Source organism: Elephantulus edwardii, unplaced genomic scaffold, assembly GCF_000299155.1.
Source record: "Elephantulus edwardii isolate Elephantulus edwardi_28Jun2011 unplaced genomic scaffold, EleEdw1.0 scaffold00110, whole genome shotgun sequence".
NCBI classification, from domain to species: Eukaryota; Metazoa; Chordata; class Mammalia; order Macroscelidea; family Macroscelididae; genus Elephantulus; species Elephantulus edwardii.
The window spans coordinates 753,198-772,204 of record NW_006399860.1 but is presented as its reverse complement, the minus strand read 5'-3'; the positions used below and the strand labels follow the sequence as shown (position 1 = coordinate 772,204).

At 47.8% G+C, this 19,007-nt stretch overlaps 1 protein-coding gene across 2 annotated transcripts in view; it reads right to left on the bottom strand.

Moving 5' to 3' along the window:
• Positions 1–19,007, bottom strand: part of KIF21B (kinesin family member 21B) — a 70,369-nt gene that overhangs the window by 21,993 nt on the left and 29,369 nt on the right. For both annotated transcript variants that reach the window (XM_006892089.1, XM_006892090.1), the window contains exons 2-15: positions 14,847–15,069; positions 14,399–14,581; positions 9,580–9,729; positions 9,333–9,467; positions 8,574–8,741; positions 8,168–8,283; positions 7,473–7,668; positions 6,138–6,327; positions 4,589–4,652; positions 4,264–4,482; positions 3,487–3,565; positions 3,008–3,125; positions 1,943–2,134; positions 125–324 (exon numbers count right to left, since the gene is read on the bottom strand). In XM_006892089.1, coding sequence (XP_006892151.1) covers positions 125–324; positions 1,943–2,134; positions 3,008–3,125; positions 3,487–3,565; positions 4,264–4,482; positions 4,589–4,652; positions 6,138–6,327; positions 7,473–7,668; positions 8,168–8,283; positions 8,574–8,741; positions 9,333–9,467; positions 9,580–9,729; positions 14,399–14,581; positions 14,847–15,069 — 2,233 coding nt within the window. The remainder of the gene's footprint in view (positions 1–124; positions 325–1,942; positions 2,135–3,007; positions 3,126–3,486; positions 3,566–4,263; positions 4,483–4,588; positions 4,653–6,137; positions 6,328–7,472; positions 7,669–8,167; positions 8,284–8,573; positions 8,742–9,332; positions 9,468–9,579; positions 9,730–14,398; positions 14,582–14,846; positions 15,070–19,007) is intronic.

Below are 19,007 nucleotides of genomic sequence, written 5' to 3'. Positions count from 1 at the left end.
CCTGGACAATGCACCTGCCTAAGAGGACACTGTCCAAGACACTTGGCACCGCTGATCACTTTTCACACGGATATAAGTAGATTCTAAGAAGACAATGCATGCCACTCACACCTGAGGCTCCTACCTTGGCCTTCTTCATCTCGGCCACCTCAGCCTGGAGCTTCTTCAGCTCCCTCTCATAGCGAGACTGGTTCTTGAGCAACCTCGCGTGCTCCTTCTGTGCAGCCTGTAGCTTCTGCAAGTCACGGTTCATCTCCCGCAGTCTCTTCTCATAATCTGCCTTGATTTTGTTGGCCTTCTCCTCCGTGTAGCACTCCATGGTGCCTGCGGGAAGCAAGAGGGGCTGTCTGTGCTGTCATGTCCCCAACCATTCCCATCTGGCCTAGGCTCAGGCTAGGAGCCACGGACCTGGGATGGAGTCTCACTGCAGGACCCTGGGCAGGCCACACCCCACTCTTAGTCTCAGTTTCTTCATTAAAACAAGAGAGTCAGCCTAGATGATTCCCAAGGTCCCTTCCTGATGCAACATTCTACTAGAATTAGGGTCTCAAGAGTGCCCAGTCACCAACTCCTATGAGAGTCCTGTGCCTAAAGGTTGCTCGAGAACCACTCACACTGGTTCTGACAGGCATCAGTGTGGTAGAAAGATGAGGTCGGGGGTGGGGGGGAAGGGAAGAGTTAGCCAGGGAAGACAGAGTGACATGGGAAGACAGAAGGAGTGAGCTCGCCCTCCACCCTGGGCCCCTCCCCTGAACTGCCCACTAGATACTGCCCCATGGACATCACTTGAATCCAAAACAACAAATGCAAAAGCAAACTCCCAAACTCCACCCCTCACTCTCCCACCTGAGTAAATGCTAGAGCGTTCCATCTGTGACATCCCTCTCCCTCATATCTCTCATCTGGCCAATCAATATGTTCACTCGACCTGCAACATACTTGGAAACTGACCACTTCTCACCACCTCCTGTCCAAGTGCTCCTTCCCTGGGGATCTCCCTAGAACAGATTCCTAACTGGTCTCCAGCCTTCACTTCCGTTCCCTGACACAGGGGCCAAAGTGATCATTTTAAAATTCAGACCATGTTTCTCCTTCATAACTTTACTTCCTCCCCATCTGCCTTAGAGTATGAAGCACTGTCCTTATGCCTGATGTGACCTGGTCCCACATTTCCTCTCTGACCTCACCTTATGCTACTGTCCCTGCTCTTACTGACTGTCCCCTCCCTGTGCCCAAAGTCACTTCTCCATCATGCTGGGTGCAGAAAGGACATCAGAAATTTCCATTCTCTTTCCTGCAATGCTCTTCCCCTGAAACACTCTCCTCCTCAAGTTATTGCTCAAATGATACTTCCTGGATGAAGCAGACCTGGACCATTGTTTTAAAAACATCAACCCAACACCCTGTACTTCCTATCTCCCTCCCATGCTTCACCTTCTGTTAACAGTAATCATCTGACATGCTACACTCTTTGGCTATTTATTTTTTCTGTCTCTTCCCACTAGGATACGAAAGTCCGTTAGGGCAGAGATTCCATTCAATGCAGTATCTCTATCTAGTGCCTAGAAGAATGTCTGGTCTTTAAAACGTATTCCATAAATTCTGGTGAATGAATGAATGATCAGATGAATGAGCAGAAGAGCGGGAAGGAAAGCTGAGACGAGAGAAAGAGGTTTGTAAACAGATCCAAAGGAGAAGCTGCAAAGAATAGGAGGTAGGAGAGCTGCCAAGGGGTGTCAGGTTCCCAGCCAAGGCGTATAAAGGATATAACATGGAACATGATAGCATAAAAAGTATGACTTTCAAATGCAGCATTCGAATTATGGTTAAATGTACGAAGCTTTGCTGAAGAAGATCAGGCAAACCCCAAAGGCGCTAAGTGCTGGCTGGTGCTAAGTGCAGGGGTGAGGTGAGGGGCCCAAGGGCAGCGGGGCGGCCTCACTGAGGTTCTGCAGCACGCGGTCCCGTTCCAGCTGCGTGTCTCGGATCTTGTTCTGCAGCAGGATCAGTTTCTCCTCATACTGGTGCTTGAGAGTCTGCAGCCGCCGCTGGCTGTTCTCCAGCTCGTCAATCAGCTTCTGCTTGATCTCGATTTCGCATGTCAGGTCGGCCAGGTCCGCCTGGAAGTTCACCTCTGTAGGGGCAGAGACAGGCTCAGCCCAGCAGAGGAGGGCAAGGAGAGAGGTGGGGGCAGATTCACCAGGTCTTGGCCACCCAGGGCTGGTGAGTGACCAAGGTACATGTTGGGTGGAGTGTTTTCAAAGGCAGAAGCAGACTAAGGAACAGCCCAGAAATGTTAGGCTAGTGCTTGGGGATGGGAATTTAGTCATCCTTCCTTCTCCTACTGAATCCGAGAAATGCAGGGGCGGGCCTGGGGTGGGATGAGGGTCTAGAGTCCCTATGAAGCTCCAGAGGCCTACATCTCCCTGTCATAGATGATTTCAGACCCCGCGTGGGTGTGGCAGGGTGAGAGGGCTGCAGATCCTCACAGACTAGGTCAGAAGACGGCAGCAGGCAGAGCTGGAGGAGCTGGTGTTCCCATGTGGAGGAACGAGCCTGAGCCCTGGCCAGACTGAGACTTACACCATCTAACAAACTGGGCAAAGTGATCAAACCTCTGAGCTTGTTCTTCAGTGGGAATACAGGGAAAACTCCTAACACACTGCATAGGACTGAAAGAAGACATCCACGGGTAAGCTCAGCACAGCATCTGGCTTATAAAGAGCCCTTGGTTGGTGCCTGCTGCCATGACTATCTGTGTCGTTATTGTTATTGGTAGCACGTCTGGAAGTCTTGGGCCTGGCATGAAGACCGTATTTGAGAATTCAAGTAGGACGTGAGCTCACTCCAGAGGTCCTGGCTCCAGGCTCAGACCTGGGGCTCAGCCGGTCTCCCTGAGAGTTTACTCTGTGTCCAGCACTTCCCAGCAACCACACCGTGGGCACCGCGCACCTGGGGTCACATTCCCCCCACCCTCTTCCTGGCCTCCAGTCTAGTCCCCACACACCCTTCTCCTCAGGGTCCGAGTCCGAGTCCACAAGGCTCTCCTCACTGCCCGAGTCCTCGTCTTCATCCTCTCGCCCTTCCTCCTCCTCACAGCCGCTTTCGTCCCGCTCTTCCTCCTCCTGGGCACCAAGCACTGTTACAGGTGGGCTGGGGGTCCCTCACACCGGCCGGCACAGTGTCAGGGGAGGGGAGCCCAGAGCTCAGGTGTGGCTAGACACACCACCTCAGGTGTGTAAGGAGGCAGACAGGGGGTCAGGCAGAAGCCCCTCTGCTCACTTTACTTTTCTGAACGAGCCCCTCATCCCAGGGCCCAGAAGAGCTTCCAAGCCTGCCTCATTCGTTTGGGATGAAGAATGGGATCACATGGCAATCAGCCAGCGCTTGCAGGAAGCTCACAGATGAACTGGGTGCAGAGTCACACTCCCTCCCCCACATGGTACAGGTAAACTGACCCCCAAGAGGACAGAGTTGGCCTCTCACCTCCTCAGCCTCATTCTCGGTCTCCTCGCCATTTTCCTCTTGGAGTTTCGCCCTCTTTTTGAAGGCGTCCTTCTCTGGGCTGTCCATGGGGCGAAGAGTAGGATGAATTAGGAGGTAAAGGAGTGGCAGGTGTGGGGGGAAAGGTGCATTCCTGGCCAGTCAGGATGGTAACAGGGCTGGCCTCCTGCTCTGTAGGCAATCTAGCTTCTCTCCAGGCTCCAGCCCAGAATTAACTCTACTTAGTCCCTATCCATGAGCCTAGTGGTGCAGTAGGTGAAAAATTTTGGTTGCAAACTGGGGTGGGGGTGGGGAGAAATGTGTAACAATAAATGAATGAAAATCCAACCTTTTTTGTAAACTTTCATTAAACTCACACCAAAAAGGTCATTTTGGTTAGTGGTTTGAGTGCACCAGTCGCTCCACAAAAGAGGAATAAGGAATCTACTCTTGCAATGATTTACAGCCTCAGAAAACCTAGTTCTTAAACACTGAATAAGATCGTATCTTACATAAAAAGAAACCCTAGTTCTGCTCTGCCCTGCAGGATTATTATGAGTCCCGATCTGCGTGACAGCACTGAGGGATTTTTGGTGTGAGTCCTCATCCTTGCTCTCCTGAGGGAGAGGAGGACACTGGAGAGGGTTGAGTGGCCTCTGCTCACAGGCTTATAAGCAAAGTGAACTTTGAAGCAGTACGAGTGGAGCTCCCAGGGCTGGGACTCTGGGGTGGATGTCTGAAACACAGTCCTCCAGGGGCCAGAGTCAGCTCCCCACTCACCTCTTTCTCCTCTGCCGGCTCTCCTTCTTCTTCAGCCGCTCCAGGTCCTGCTTGGCCTTGCGGATCACCTCGGTGGCATCCTCCATGGAGCTGGCCGGGCTGCCCCCGAAGTTCGGGGCAGCGGGAGATGAGCCCAGGGAGTAGGGGCTGCGAGCTGAGGCCCGTGAGAGGTTGCGGCGGAGCGATTCGTTCATGGCCTCACTCTCCAGGAGCTTCGTCCTGCAAGGAAAGGGTGAGTGAGAGTGCCAGGTGAGACGGCGCCATCCCCACCCAGGGCCAAGAGGCCCCCAGACCCCAGTGCCCAAGGCTGCAGAGGTGCGCTCACCGCAGCTCCTCGATTTCTCGGATGTAGTTCTGGATCAGGGCTCCGATGGCCTCGTTACCATCACCTAGAAGGGGAAGGGGTGCGGTACAAAGGCTAAATACCAGCAAGGGCCTCCAGCTCCGAGCTGCATCTATCCTATCAGTAGGCTGGCACTCATAGGCCTTTCCCATGAAGGAATCGATATCCAAGAACTACTCACTTGTAAATACACATGGCTATGTACACAAGCGCTGTTGATAACAGCAAGAAACTGGACACAACTAAACCTGCGTCAATAGAGGACGATTATTTACCATTGTAACACATGGACCACCATGTAGTTGTTTAATAGACGTAAGCAGGTTCATATGTTTTGATATGGAAAGATGTCTAAATAATACAAGAAAAGGGCAAGTCTTTGGCAATACAACCTAACACTAAAAGAAAAAATAAACCACATATACATGTATACATACATATCTAGAAATATGTACACATGTGACATACACATATTTGTAAACACAAATAAATATATAATAGATAATAGATAATAGATAATAGATAATAGATACTATATAATATATATTATCTGTATTTAATTTGTTTTGCTAAAATTTTTTTATTGTGGATGAAGAAATTGGCAACTTATATATATATTATTTTTTTTCGTATATCACTTTTATTTGAAGGTTTGTTTTTTTCTTTTGCAGTGCTCCTGAGAAATTCCAAAATGCACTGACTTTCATTCTATACAATACAAACGCTCACATAAGGTCTGTGTCGTAAAGTCCCCATTTTTTCAGGTCTTTTCCCAAAAATTAAAAAAAAAAAAACACCACAACAAAACAACTTACCAACTTTAAAAAGTAAAATCCTGGCAAGGGATTAAAAGTACCCTTCCCCCCGTCTTGCCCCCATAGGAATAGAGGAAATAAACACCACTTGTTTACAACAGAAACTTTTTGTTGATGAAAAAAGACATAGTAAATACTTTGACATAAAAATTTCATCAGCTTTAAAGATGAAATTCAAATGTTTTATGTATGACACATAAATATATATTCTTTTCAACAAGCAAACAAGTTGCCATCAAACTGATTTCAACTCATCACGCCCCCTTGTGTCCCAGAGTGGAGCTACGCTCTACAGGGTCTCAAAGTGGTGGCCTATGGGAAGCAGACCACCAGGCCTTTCTTCCAAGGGGTCTCTGGGTGTCCTCTATTCACTAGCCTTTCTATTAGCAGCCATACACTTACCCATCAGAACCACCCAGGGACACCCTACAACTTCATTCTAAGATCAAATGTAGTGAGAATCATGTGGAAAATGTGATTCAAGCTGTCCATGAATATACTGGAGGGATGGAGTGAAGAGTTTGGCAAGAGGGGATTTTTACTTTTTACCTTCTATACCGATATATATCATTTGCATATTAAACAAAGTGAAATTATCACCTGTGCCACGCAAAAATGTTTTAAAATACAATTTTGAAGAAAAGCACAAATGATGAAATGGATTGGCTGACCCAGGCGGCCCAGTATTCTGGGGTGGGTGTACCCTCCTGACTTACCGGCCTTGGCCAGCAGCAGGTTGGCCTCCTGGCTCATGAGTTGGGTGACACGGTTGTTGATGGCATCGATGGCTTCCTGCATCGCCTTTACCCGCAGCCGCAGTGCCCCGTTCTCCTTCTGCAGCATGGCGTTCTCCCGGAACAGGTCGCTGTAGGCTTCAGCACCGTCCTCCCCAATCACCCGCTTGCCCTGTGAGGAGAGTGTTTGGGGAGCACTTAGGCACCAGAGTCCACAGGGAGGGATGCGAAGGGACTATACTCTTTGCTATGCCATTGCCCTGGACTTTCCCAGATGGCAATGCTGTTAGTCTTCCGGTCTTAGTGCCCCTAAAACACAGCTCCTCTCTTTCAATGTTCAAACATTTACATGGCTCCACACTAACAATAAATCAGCCCAGGTTCTGTAACCAGCCACTTGAGGCCCACCCTGTCCTTCCATGGTTTCACCTTCTTATCATCATAAGTGCCGGCCCAAAGGCCAAAGGTTACTGGGGCTGGCCAGTCAACATAAATGTATGAATTTGCTACAATAGGGAGTGGTGAAGACTGGAGCTAACTGGGGCACAGATTCTGTCTCCAAAGGTCCATCTGAGTGCTAAATAATGTTATATTTTCTAATTCTTCAAGGAAAACAGTTTGATTTTGATACTCAGAAAGATGAGCAGCTAACCTGCCTTGTTTCAAACAGTATGAAGTCAAACCAAACCTATTTGTGTTTTAGATTCCTGCCACCAGTCAGTGATTTCTTCCCAAGTCACATGGAATTGGGAACATCCCCCAATGTACCCCCTTTTTGCATCTCTGTTCCTTTGGGCATGCTATGTTCTCAACCTATAATATCTGTGGCACATTCTTTTGCAGGTATTCTTCAAATTCCAGATAAAACGCCCCCTCCTCCAAAAGGTCTTCCCTGAGCAAACAAGTGAGAAGGGGCAATTTGCTCCTCCGCTCCTGCTATTCCACATGTGCCCCCACCCTGTACCCCACAACTCTGTCAGCTGTTCTGTACCACAATTTAGGAGTCTCATCTGTTCCAGCACAAATATATTCAGGCAGACATGGAAATACCCAGCACAGTGTCGTGTGCACAAAATCTATGCAACAAAAGGTGAGCTGTTCTTTTTGCTCTCAGGCAGAGAGGTTCAGACTGTGCTGGGTTCCCCTGGGTGAGCTCCCACTAATAGCTCACAGCTGGCATATTATTGTTTTTGGTGGATGTTGAATGAATGGTGGGAAGGATCCAGGAGAATTAAGGGTGAACCTGCAGATGGGTGTGGACTGGGCAGTGCTGCCCTGCCTGTACACCGGGTCTCTGGTGTCCGGGGGCATGCTCACCGCCTTGTACTCCATCAGCTCCATCTGCAAGCGTGCAATCTCTGCCCGCAGTGCGCTGATCTGCTGGCTGGTCTTGTCCTGGTTCACCACCACCTTGTTCTTGATGTTGCGGGCCCGGTTGGCATATTTCAGTGTATTGAGTGTCTCCATGAAGTCCCGGTCTGAGGGGCTCACGCAGGCGATCATGATGGTCTGGCTGGGGGTGCAGCCAAGGAGAAGTGAGGGGAGAGTGGGCCCAGCCAGTTCCCAGAGACACTGCCTCAGAGTTTCTGCTCCCCAGCCCTGATTTACAATGGCTGAATCTGGACAATGGGGGTCTGGGGTGCATAGCCAAGGGTTCAACTCCCTCTCTAGTGGGTATATTCCTACAGTAACTATAGCTAACAAGACCAACCACATGGTAATGAAGAATCAAAAGAACCATCTGCCCAATGACAGAGATTTTTCAGTCTGGAATTTTCCTAGCATTTAGATGTTTGATTTCACGGGAGGAATACCATTTCCTTTAGCTTAGCTTTCTCTCTCTCAGCTGTGCAGATGAGGACACTGAGTCTGACTGCAGGTGGCAAAGGTCTTGGAGCACCTCAAGCTTCCCTCCTACCACACCTGCTGCCTCTACCTTTGTGAAGCCTTTACGCTCCAAACCTTCACCTCGGATTCCTATCTCTCCCTCCTCCCCTGTGCCCTTCGGGTACCTGTTGCCCCCCAGCGAGTCCTGGAGGAGCCGGGTGAGCTTGGAGTCCCTGTAGGGCACGTGCACCACCTTCTTGCTCTGGTCCCCCAAGGCACTGATCACGTTGCCCAGAGCCAGCTGTCGAGACAGAGACAAGACAGCTCATAAGGAGTCTGTAACTGCCCTGCTGACCTTAGCAGCCCTCAGGCTCCTGGGGAGCAATTACAGGAAGACGAGAGGAGCTTGGTGAAGTCAGGAAGAGGGGGCGGTGGTGAGGATTGAGAAAGAAGGGTCAGAAGCCCACTGGTATGGTACGTGGGTGCCCTGGCCAGCAGCTGACAAGAAGTCAAACTGTGAGTCACTGGGCCTTGGGAGAGTCTGAGACTGAGCTGTTTTGGCTGCTGGGACTGGTGATGCCAAATGCCTACCAGGCCACAGTTGATAGAGATTCCTTCCTTGGCCCGCTCGCCGGTTGCTCCAGTCCGCTTCAGCCGTTCAGAGCCAGCCAGGTCCACAAAGTGAAACTTAGCAGTGAGGGTCTCATACTCGTTGGCAGGAGCTGTGCCCTCAGGAAGTCCAGCAACTGCCTCATTCACCTGCAGCAGAAGGTGGTAGCTCAGTCCCCAGCCCGCGTCCCATCTCAATGCTCCTCTGCCCACAGCCCATTGCCGACAGTATCACTGTCCAGTGAGACTCAGGACTGGGAGTCAACTTTTGTCAGTTTAACACGTTGCCACAAATGACGGCAAAATGTGTTTCTAATCACGGAAACCTGGAGGTACTGATTCTCAATCCTCCTACAAAGGGGGATCATTACTCTGTCTAGATGTAAGGAGAGCAGTGATTAGGTCTTTTGCTGCTGAGCGGATGGCCAGTGGTTGGAATCCATTAGCCCTTCTACAGAGAAACCTATTAACAGCAATATAACCCCAGCTTTGGAAACCCTGTGGGGTAGCTCTACTCTGTCCTATAGAGTCGCCTTGAGTTGGAATCAACCTGACAGCAGTGAGTGGTTTGCGGTATAAGAAGCCTGAGATGAGAACTGAGGTTTAAAAAGAAAAGCAAAGCCAACAAGCAGCAGATCTAGTCCCCTAACTCGGGTTCCCAATTCTGTATCCAAGTCTCCTTGTCTTGCCCTCCTGGGGCGTCCCCGCCCCCGCCCACTTGCAGTGGCTCAGGTGGCTCACCAAGTCGGGCTGGGAGCACAACCGCATCTGGCACAGGTGGATGGTGAAGATGGCGTGGGAGCGCGAGCTCTGCACATTCATCTGGGTGCTGGCCGTGGTGCGCGACAGCGCCCCCTGCTTCAGGCACTGGATCAGCTGCGGAGGCAGGAGTGGTGCACGTGTAATCACACTTCTGGGAGTGCACACCTGCACTTCCCAGAATGCCCCACACCTGCCCTGAGGGGTTGGGGGGGGGGTGTTTGCTCACCTCTTCTTGGGAATTGATGAGGCGGGAAGTGACGCCCGTAGTGTAGATGCTGCCATTGGCGTCTTCATGGATCTTGATGTTGGACCTACGGTGGCGGGCATCAGGATCGCGGGTGCTGTCAAACAGGTCGAGGATCTCCTCGTTGTAGAGCTGTGTCCGGGAGGAGACAGCGGCTGTGCCTGTGCAGCTTGCCTGTGCAGCTCGGAGCACGCATGGCAGGAGCTTTCTCATGCGTAAAAGTGCTCACAACCACGGCCACTTTACAGACGTGCAAACTGAGGCTCTGAGGTCAGCTCAACCAGCCAGGGCCCCTCTGGCTTTTTTGTGCGTTTGTTTTTTATTTTTTTTAAATACTTTTTTTTAAAAATAAAACAAAAACTTGTAGTCTAGTGTATGTTATTTTTGCACCTTGCTTTTGTCCATTTAACAATATTACTTGGAGATAATCACACACACAGAGTATGTTGTTGTGTACCGTTGAGTTCAGAGACAGTTAATCACACAGGACAGGATTGCCCATCCTCCTGTGGAGCAGCGTACCTTTGGAATGGCAGCACAGTTTCTTACCACTAAGCCACCAGGTACACGTGCACACACACACACACACACACACACACACACACACACACACTGCAGCTGTCACTGTATCAATCCATCTAGTTGAGGGTCTTCCTCTCCTTAGCCAACCCTCCACCCTTCCCAGCATCATGTCCTTCTTCAAGGAATAGCCTCTCTTAGCAACATGCTCAAATCATGTGAGGTGAAGACTCATCATTCTTGCCTCCAAAGAGCACTCTGGCTGCACCCTCTCCAAGACATATCTGTTCTCTTGGCCGTCCATGGGACGTTCAGTGCTCTTCTCCAACACCACAGCTCAAAGGCATCAATTCTTTTTCTGTCATCCTTATTCATTGTCCAGCTCTCAGATGCACAGTAATTAACTGAAAAGACCACGGCCTGAATCAGATGCACCTTAGTCCTCAAACTGACATTACTACTCCTCAATAATTTGGAGAGGTCCCTAACTGCAGATTTTCCTAGTGCAATGTGTCTCTTTATTCCCTGACTACTGGTAGCAAGATACATTATATCTATGTCTATTTCTAAATTCTTTCCAAGAGAGAGTTCTGGAGTGATGAGTTGCACTGCTGCCCCAAAGACTTATGATTCAAATCTGCCAGCTGCTCTGAGGCAAAAAAGATGAATGATCTCCTCCCGTGTGATTTACAACCTCTGAAAACCCACTAGATGGTCTACTAGTTGGTTCCGATTCTACTGTACATAACAATTCCATATATATTATTGATTTTAGTTGCTGCGAAGTTGATTCCAACGCACAGCAACTCTATATGTGCAGAAGACAACTACACTGTAGAATTTTCAAAGATGTGACCCCTCAGAAGCAGATCTCCACCTGTGTCTTCTGAGGTATCTCTGAGTGGGTTTGAACTACCAACCTTTTGGTTAGTGGTCAAGTGCTTAACCATTTGTGGCACCTAGGGACTTCCATTCCATATCTAATACCAGCAAGTTTAACATTACAATGTGTTATGGGACTGTCCTTGGGGTTGGGGAGAGACTGAGTAAGATGGGTTCAATAATGTATACTGCACTGAAACAGGAGGGAGAAAACTGTTTAAAAGAGATATATAACTAGGTATTTCTGTCATCACAGGAGACTAGAGCGAGGGCTACATGGTGGAGGGGACCTGGGGGAGGGTTTGTAAAACAATGAAAGAATCTTTTCTTTTACTTTTCCATAATTTCTGGACTCATGTACTTATAACTTGTTAGTCAAATTTGTGTCTTCTAGGTTGCAACACCCCCATGATACATCTTCAAGGATATGAACATGTACAGCCAAGCACAATCAATAAGAGTGCATCTAAATTCCAAAATCAATCTCCATAATAGTCTGTGTGTTTCCTACTGCCAAAGGGGCCCTTTAGAGTAGTGAGAGAAGATCTTCACCCTGAAACCCACAGCGTCCCTTTTCAGCAGGAAGTAGCTAAGAGAATACGCCGTCCCCTTTTCCTTATGACTCAGGGTGAAGTCTCTCTCAGGGAGGAGTGATAGGGAATGGCAAAGGACGCACTGACAAAGAAGATTAATCAGAACTGGCTTTGACAAGCACTGTGGCATTTGGACAAGAACAAACTGGGAGGAGGGTAGAGAGAATAGTGCAACAATGAATGAATGGAAACCCAAAATCTCTGTAAATGTTTATGAAAATTAATAAAATATAGAAAAAAAAAACAGAAAAAAAAATTTTAAAAAAACCAAAAAAACACATTACAATGTGTTGATATATTGTTATATATTCTTTATAATCCTCCCCGTTAACAGTTGCAAAGCCCTGGCTTCTCAATGTCATGATCTTTCTCTTGCAAAGGTGAGAGCATAGCCAAGCCCTGAACCCACATACAGCTCCCCGACAGACTCAGAAGTCAGAGTCTCTAAGTGAAAGGTAAGGACCCACAGGGACAAAGAGTCAGTTCCTAGACAAAGGAGATGAAGTTATGGCTGTGACTCGAGCAGGAGCTCTGGTTATGTAGTACCCAGGGAGCTGTGTTGCTCATCCCAAAATTGTGCCTTTCTGGTGGTCTTAATTCACCAGCAGCTCCACAGGAAAAAGATGGATTATTTATAGCCTCAGAAACCCAGTGGAGGGTGAGCTATAAGTTGGTTCTGACTAGATGGTAATTAAGTTTTCATTGTATTGTCTTACCATGCTGGGGCAGAGGGATGAAGGCCTGCTCTAGATGAATGAAGCAAAGGCAGTGGCTTAATAGTAAGGCATTTTGCTGCCAATCCAAAGGCAAATGACATGGCCAAACCCACAAGCGGCTGCTCCATGGGAGAAGGATGGGCAACCTCCTCCCATGTGATTAACTGTCTCTGAAAACCTGCTGGAGGGTGAGCTATGGCTCGGTTCCAACCCCATAGTATGCTGTAACAACATGACGCAGTGGTGCCAGGTAAGAGCTGCCTTCGCTGCACTTGGCTGGGCAAAGCGCAGTGACCTGATCAGATCGAGTCCTGGGATAGTACATACAACAACATCCTGCTTGTGAAAGGAGCACGTCTGTGTGCCTTGTCTTGTGTCCAGAGGGAAAGGGAGCTCACTTGTGCCATGTGGTCCAGCCTCCTGTGAGAAGCTGGTGAGCCCATGCAGGGAGGTGGCCTGGCCAGGAAATCACCTTGTTTCAGATGACCTCAGCTGGAGAGATTCTTGCTTTTGGCTTCACTAGTAAGCAAAGTTTCATCTACTGGATGCTTGGACTGTTCACCAGAAGCGAGCTCTGGCTAGGAAGGGGGAAAAGGGATGGGGCGAGCTGGGGCAGCTGCCAGAATCCTGGGACCAAGATCCTGGGGTGGGGGCACTGTTGCCCTCGGACATCCGAGGCTTTGATGGCCTTAAAGGGACAGAAATATCCCGCAGGAAGGGGAAGAGGAAAAGGAAGGGCCTGGGGCCGGCGTGGGTGCCATAGCGTCTGTCTGACTGTGTTGGGTCAGACACATGGCATCATTTAACCCTTTATGTTTGCCCTTTACCACAGATGTCCTAGAAACTGGCTTGCCCTTTGGAGATCTCCATGGTAATAGGATAGAGAAGGAATAGACTAAAAAAGATGAGCAAAGCAGTTAAACACACATATGTGCATGCATGCATACATTTACGTGTGTGAGTGCGCACATACATACACTCTGGCCTTCAGTTTATCAGAAGCAAAAGTCCACAAGGATAAAGGAAGACTCTTGAGTCTAAACATGCCAAGAGAAAATAATTGTGGGGTAGTTGGGAGGGAGGGAGTGGAGAGGGGTAATCTGAAAGAGACTGAAACTATATCCCATTCAGAGACAGGCAAGAGATAAGCTGGGTCTATCCCAGCAACAAAGCTTAGAGAATGAGGGCCAAGCATAACCTCAAACTTAGTAAATGCCCTTAGAGAAGGTCTTTGGGCTGGAATTGTAGATGCTGAGAGCCTGGTCAAGGGAGGGTCTTGAGGGACACATTCTGAGCACCCCCTGCCTTCCAAGAAGCCCGTCTAAAAGGGTCCCTTTAAGAACAAGCTTCTGCCTTCGAGTTTACTGAGCTAGGGCTCAGCACAGGCCCCAAAGTCAAAAAGCCTGGGGATTTTGTCCCCTACCCCAAGACTCTGGTTGCCTTAGCCCCTGGCATCCTCCCAGAGATGGGCAGGGCCAGCTACAGAGAAAAGCCCATCTGGAGAATCTCTGCCTGGGGTCAGAGAAGACTCAAAGGGCCAGGAAGTGCCCTAGCCAGAAAGGACAAGCAGCTCTGAGGAAGTATTCAGCAAAGGTCAGAGGAAGGGTGGGTGAGAACCAGAGTCTCACTGTACACTGACCCCGATTCGATGTAAGCTCTACAAAAGCCCAAAGGAAACAGATATGACCAACCCTGGTGTGCAGGCAAGGCAAGAGTTTGTATATGTTAGAGCTGAGAATCCAAGACTCACTCAGGGTATGAAGATAACCATACAGGCCACTGATTTAAGCCTCATCCCATGAGTGGGCCATTATGAGATCTTCTAGCCCTGCTTGGATGCCTCCAGTGGTGGGGAACTCATCACCTATAGGTAAGTTGTGGTTTCCGAGGCATTCCACTGCCCTAGAGCGGGGCCGAGCCAGTGCTCATCCTGGGCCCAGAAGCATCTATCTGCAGAGCAAAGGGGCCTGAGAGTTGCCTCCCCCGCTACTCTCACCCAGGGTCCCTGAGCTCCACTCAGAGACGCAGGCCCTAGATTCCACGATCTTATCCCCCATGTCTCCCTCCTGCCACCCCACAAGGCCCCAGTACCTCCAGGAACTGTGCGCTAACTTTGAACTCGGGCCCAGTCATGCCCTGCTCCTGTGCCCGCTTCTTGCGTTCGGCGATGCCAGAAAAGAGATGTGCGATGGCTCTTGGGATAATTCCCTGCTCGTCCTCTGACGTTGCCATGTCAAAGCCGGTGCCCATAGTATACGTCTTCCCAGCCCCTGTCTGAACAGGAATACAAGGAGGGTGTTACCCAGCACTCCCTGGGGCACCAGTGAGCCCTGGACCTGGGATGGAATCCCCTCACTCATCTATGTCCTGAACCCTGAGGTCCCCACCCAGACAGACCTTTCCAGTCACATCCTCTGAAAGATGACCAAGATAGATCTGTGCAACAGGGCCCAGGCTGCTCTGAAGTTGGAATTGCCTCCCTCATCAGGTGGGGACAGACCAGGTGTGGAGGGGCCAGTGGTGGGGAAGGGGTCCTTACCTGCCCGTAGGCCAGGACAGTAGCATTGTAGCCCTCAAAGCAGCCCTCAATGAGCTTGTTCACACAGGTTGAATAGATCTGTTCCTGCCAGGTGTCCAAGTCGAAGACGAAGTCGTAGGTGAATGCCTTGTCCTTCCCAAGCAGGACTTGGGGTTCCCCTGGGGTGACGGACGTGCAGATGTGACAGCCCTCAATCTTCTCTTTTGAAAGTTGGGGCCGGATCCTGTGCAGGGTAGAAAGAGCACAGGGTTAAACGGAGTTGACTGTCCTCACATACCTGCCAAGCTTCCACTCCCCCACCCCCCTCCAGACCCTTCATTTGAAGGAGAAGGGGGCGTGCTTAAGAGGCCCAAGAGGACAAGGCCAGCTTCAGTAGCAATGATAATATCAACACCACCCAAAACAAGAATTGTTAACATTTATGAATGCATATAGCAGAGCTGTGTTGAAAATACTTCGCATAACTAAGTTTATATATTCTTCACCATAAACTCATGACGCACTCTAAACCTCACTGTCATTGGGTCGGAACTAACTCCTAGCTGATCCTCCTGTAGGTTTTCAGAGGCTGTAAATCACATGGGAGAAGACTGTCTATTTTTCTCCCATGGAACAGCTGGTGGATTCAAACTGACTGCCTTGAAGTTGGCAGCACAACTCCTTACCAATGAGGCCGCTAGAGTTCTATGTGTTCTTTACTAGACCTATGTGTTCATTCAGTAAATTTTGCAGGGCAGGAAAGTGAAGCTGAGAGAATTTAAACGACTTGTGCCTGGTTTTATAATGGAAGGTGGAAGGATTGAAAAAGGAGCCTTAGAAACCACCAACCCCAAAAGTAGGGGAAAGAAGACAGATCGCTCACTTCAGGGAAGACAAAGCTCAGTGTTGGCTGAGAACACGAACTGTCCCACAACTCTGGACCACACGATGCCAGGGCTGAGAGCTAGAGCAGCTAGAGTTCTTGCTGAGGACTGTGGGCTGCGGAAGTCCTCTGCACGGGAGCCCAGCCCAGGACCCAGCATCTGGTGGAACATTCTCAGGCACAAACTCTGATTCTTTCTACAAGTCAGACCAGGTAATCCAAAGAACCCTTAACAGGGCAGAAGTGTCACACCCTCAGCTCAGATCCTGCTAGGCTCCTGTGGACCAGTGGCATCAGGGCTGATGTAGAGACAGCCATGGGCAAAGCTGTGGCCGTCCAGTTACTCCTCCCTCTTCTTCCAAGCAGTCATCACCATGGCAAAGTCCCCATGGCAACCAGCATGAGTCAGTGAGGGTGTGTTTGTAGGGATTGGCAGAATGCACCCCCTAAACCTGAGTAAAAGAGGGGAAGGTCAGACTTTAATGCCCATGGGCTCACACAAACCAGCCCTGTCGTCATGTTCCCTCTCCCTATGCCAACATTTACCAAGAGAAGAAAAGCGGGTGAGGGGCCAGGCCAGTGCCCATCCAGGGTTAGGGTTAGGGTTAGGGTTAGGGTTAGCCCAGAGGCGCTGAGCCACCACCAAGCTGAGGACTGAGGAGCTGAGGGACCACTGTCCTGTCTCCATCTTGGACTGCCTGGGGTCTCCAAGAGCCACACAGAGCTGCAAGCTGGATGAGCCTATTTCCTGTTCCTGGTATTGAAAGGTGGGGTTTTTTTTGTTTGTTTTGTATTTTTTAAAATTAATTCTAATGAAAGTTTACAGACTTATGGTTTCCAGTCATTCATTGTTGTACTTTTCTCCCTCCCCACCCCCTTCCCACAAATTCACTCTTCTCCTTGAAAAGTAAAAGAAAAACTTTTTCCTTATTAGGCAATCCCTCCCCCCAGGTCCACTCCACTGTGCAGCCTTCACTCTGGACTCCTGTCATGACAATAAGACCTAATCACATATCCCTTTTAAACAGTTCTCTCCCTCATCTGTTTCAATGCAGTATACATCATTCCTCCCCTCCTTTTCTATCTTCCCTCAACCCTGATGTCAGTCCCTTTTTACAACAGTGGCACTATGCAATATTTGTCCTTTTGTGACTGTGAAATTTCACTCAACACAATGTCCTCCAGGGTCATCCATTTTGTATAATATTTCATTAGTTCCTGGTTTTCAATGCTGCATAGTATTCCATTGTGTGAATATACCACAGCTTCTCTATCTATTCGTTTGTTGATGGGCACTTGGGTGTTTCTAGCTCTTTGCTATTGTGAACAAAGCCACAGTAAACATGGGTATGCAATATCTGTTTGGTGGCAGTTATGGTTTCTTTAGGGGAAATTCCCAGTAGTGGAATTGCTGGGTCAAATGGTATTTCTATTTGCAACTTTTTGAGAAAGCGCCATACAGCCTTCCATAGTGGTTGCATCATTTTACACTCCTACCAACAGTAAATAAGGGTTCCGGTTTCTCCACAACCTCACCAGCATTTGATGTTTGCTGTTCCATTAAATTTTGCTATTCTTATTGGGGTGAGATGATATCTCATAGTTGAAAGATGGGGTTTTTTTATATTGGTACTTTAAAATTTATTTTTGTGTTTTTAAATAATATATACATAGTACATCATAATACATAACTTATTTTAAAATATATATATATTTATGATAAAATACACAGTCAATTGCATTGTCACCGTACAGTTCTATGAACATCAAGTTAAGTGTGCTCAACTGTGTTTTCAAGAGATGCAATATTTCCCCCATCTTTTTTTAAAATTGTGATTTTAACAAAAGTTTACAGAAAGGTTGGGATTTCTTTTATGCATTGTTACACATTTTTCTTCACTCTCTCTTCTCCCCCCCATTCCACTTCATAATACACTCCTTGTTGTCATACATCATGCAATGCCTAATCATACATTCCTTTCAGACAGTTCTTCCCCTCATCTGTCTCAATGCAGTGTTCATTAACTACGCTTTTTATTCTCCTTCCAACTCCTCATGTCACTTGTATTTTATAACAGTGGAGTTATGCAGTATCTGTCCTTTTGTGACTGACATATTTCACTCAGCATATCTTCCATGCTCACCCATGCTGTGTAGTGTTTTATGAGTTCATTATTTTTCAGTGCTATGTAATATTCCATTGTGTTAATGTACGACAGTTTTTCTCTCCCTTTGTTTGTTAATGGACAGTTGGGCTGCTTCCATCTCTTTACTATTGTGAATAACCCAGCAAAAAGCATGTCTGCGCATACATCTATTTGAGTTGTGTCTCTGGTTTCTTTGGAGTATATTCCCAGTAGTGGAATTGCTGGGTCAAATAGTATTTCTATTTCCGACTATTTAAGAAGGTGCCAGACCATCTTCAACAATGGTTGCATCATTTTACATTCTTACTAGCAGTGAATAAGAGTTTCAATCTCTCCACAACCTCACCAGGATTTGTTATTTGGTACCCTGTTGAACTTTGCTGTTGTTGCTGGGATAATACCTCATAGTTGTTTTGATTTGTATCTCTTTGATAGCTAAGAATTTCGAACACTTCTTCATATGTTTATTGGCAATCTGAATTTCTTCTTTAGTGAAGTGTCTATTCATATCTTGTATCCATTTGTGGTTGGCTGTTTACCTTTTTATTGTTGAGATGGTGGAATATTCTATAAATTTTATATGAGTTCCTTATCAGATGTGTCACTGCCAAATATTTTTTTCCAAATCCGTGAGTTTCCTTTTTACCCTGTCAGATAAGCTTTTTATTTGATTCTTAGAAGATCCATTCAGCTATTTTATTCTCTCTTAGATGTAGGTTTTATACTATGCTTAGAAGTCTGTTCAGGTTGTAGATTAGGGCTCCTAGAGTTGTCTGTAGCTTTTCTCTTATAAATTTTATAGTCTTTGGTTTTCCTCCTGGGCTCCTGATCCACTTTGAGTTACATTTTGTGTATGATATGAGGTCTGGGTCTTCTTTGAATTTACTACAGATAGTTTTCCAATTTTGCCAACACCATTTGTCAAGAGAGACTCTTGTTTCTCTACTTAATTGAGTTTGTCTCCATGTCAAAAAAATCAGCTGACCATAGATAGACAAGATGATTTCTGGGTTTTCAATTCTATTCTATTGATCTATATATCTATAGCTGTATCAACACCATGCTATCTTTTTTTTTTAATTTGTTTTTCACCATGCTATCTTGGAAGAGATCTATATTTGTTCCTATCCCAAAGAAAGGTGACCCAACAGA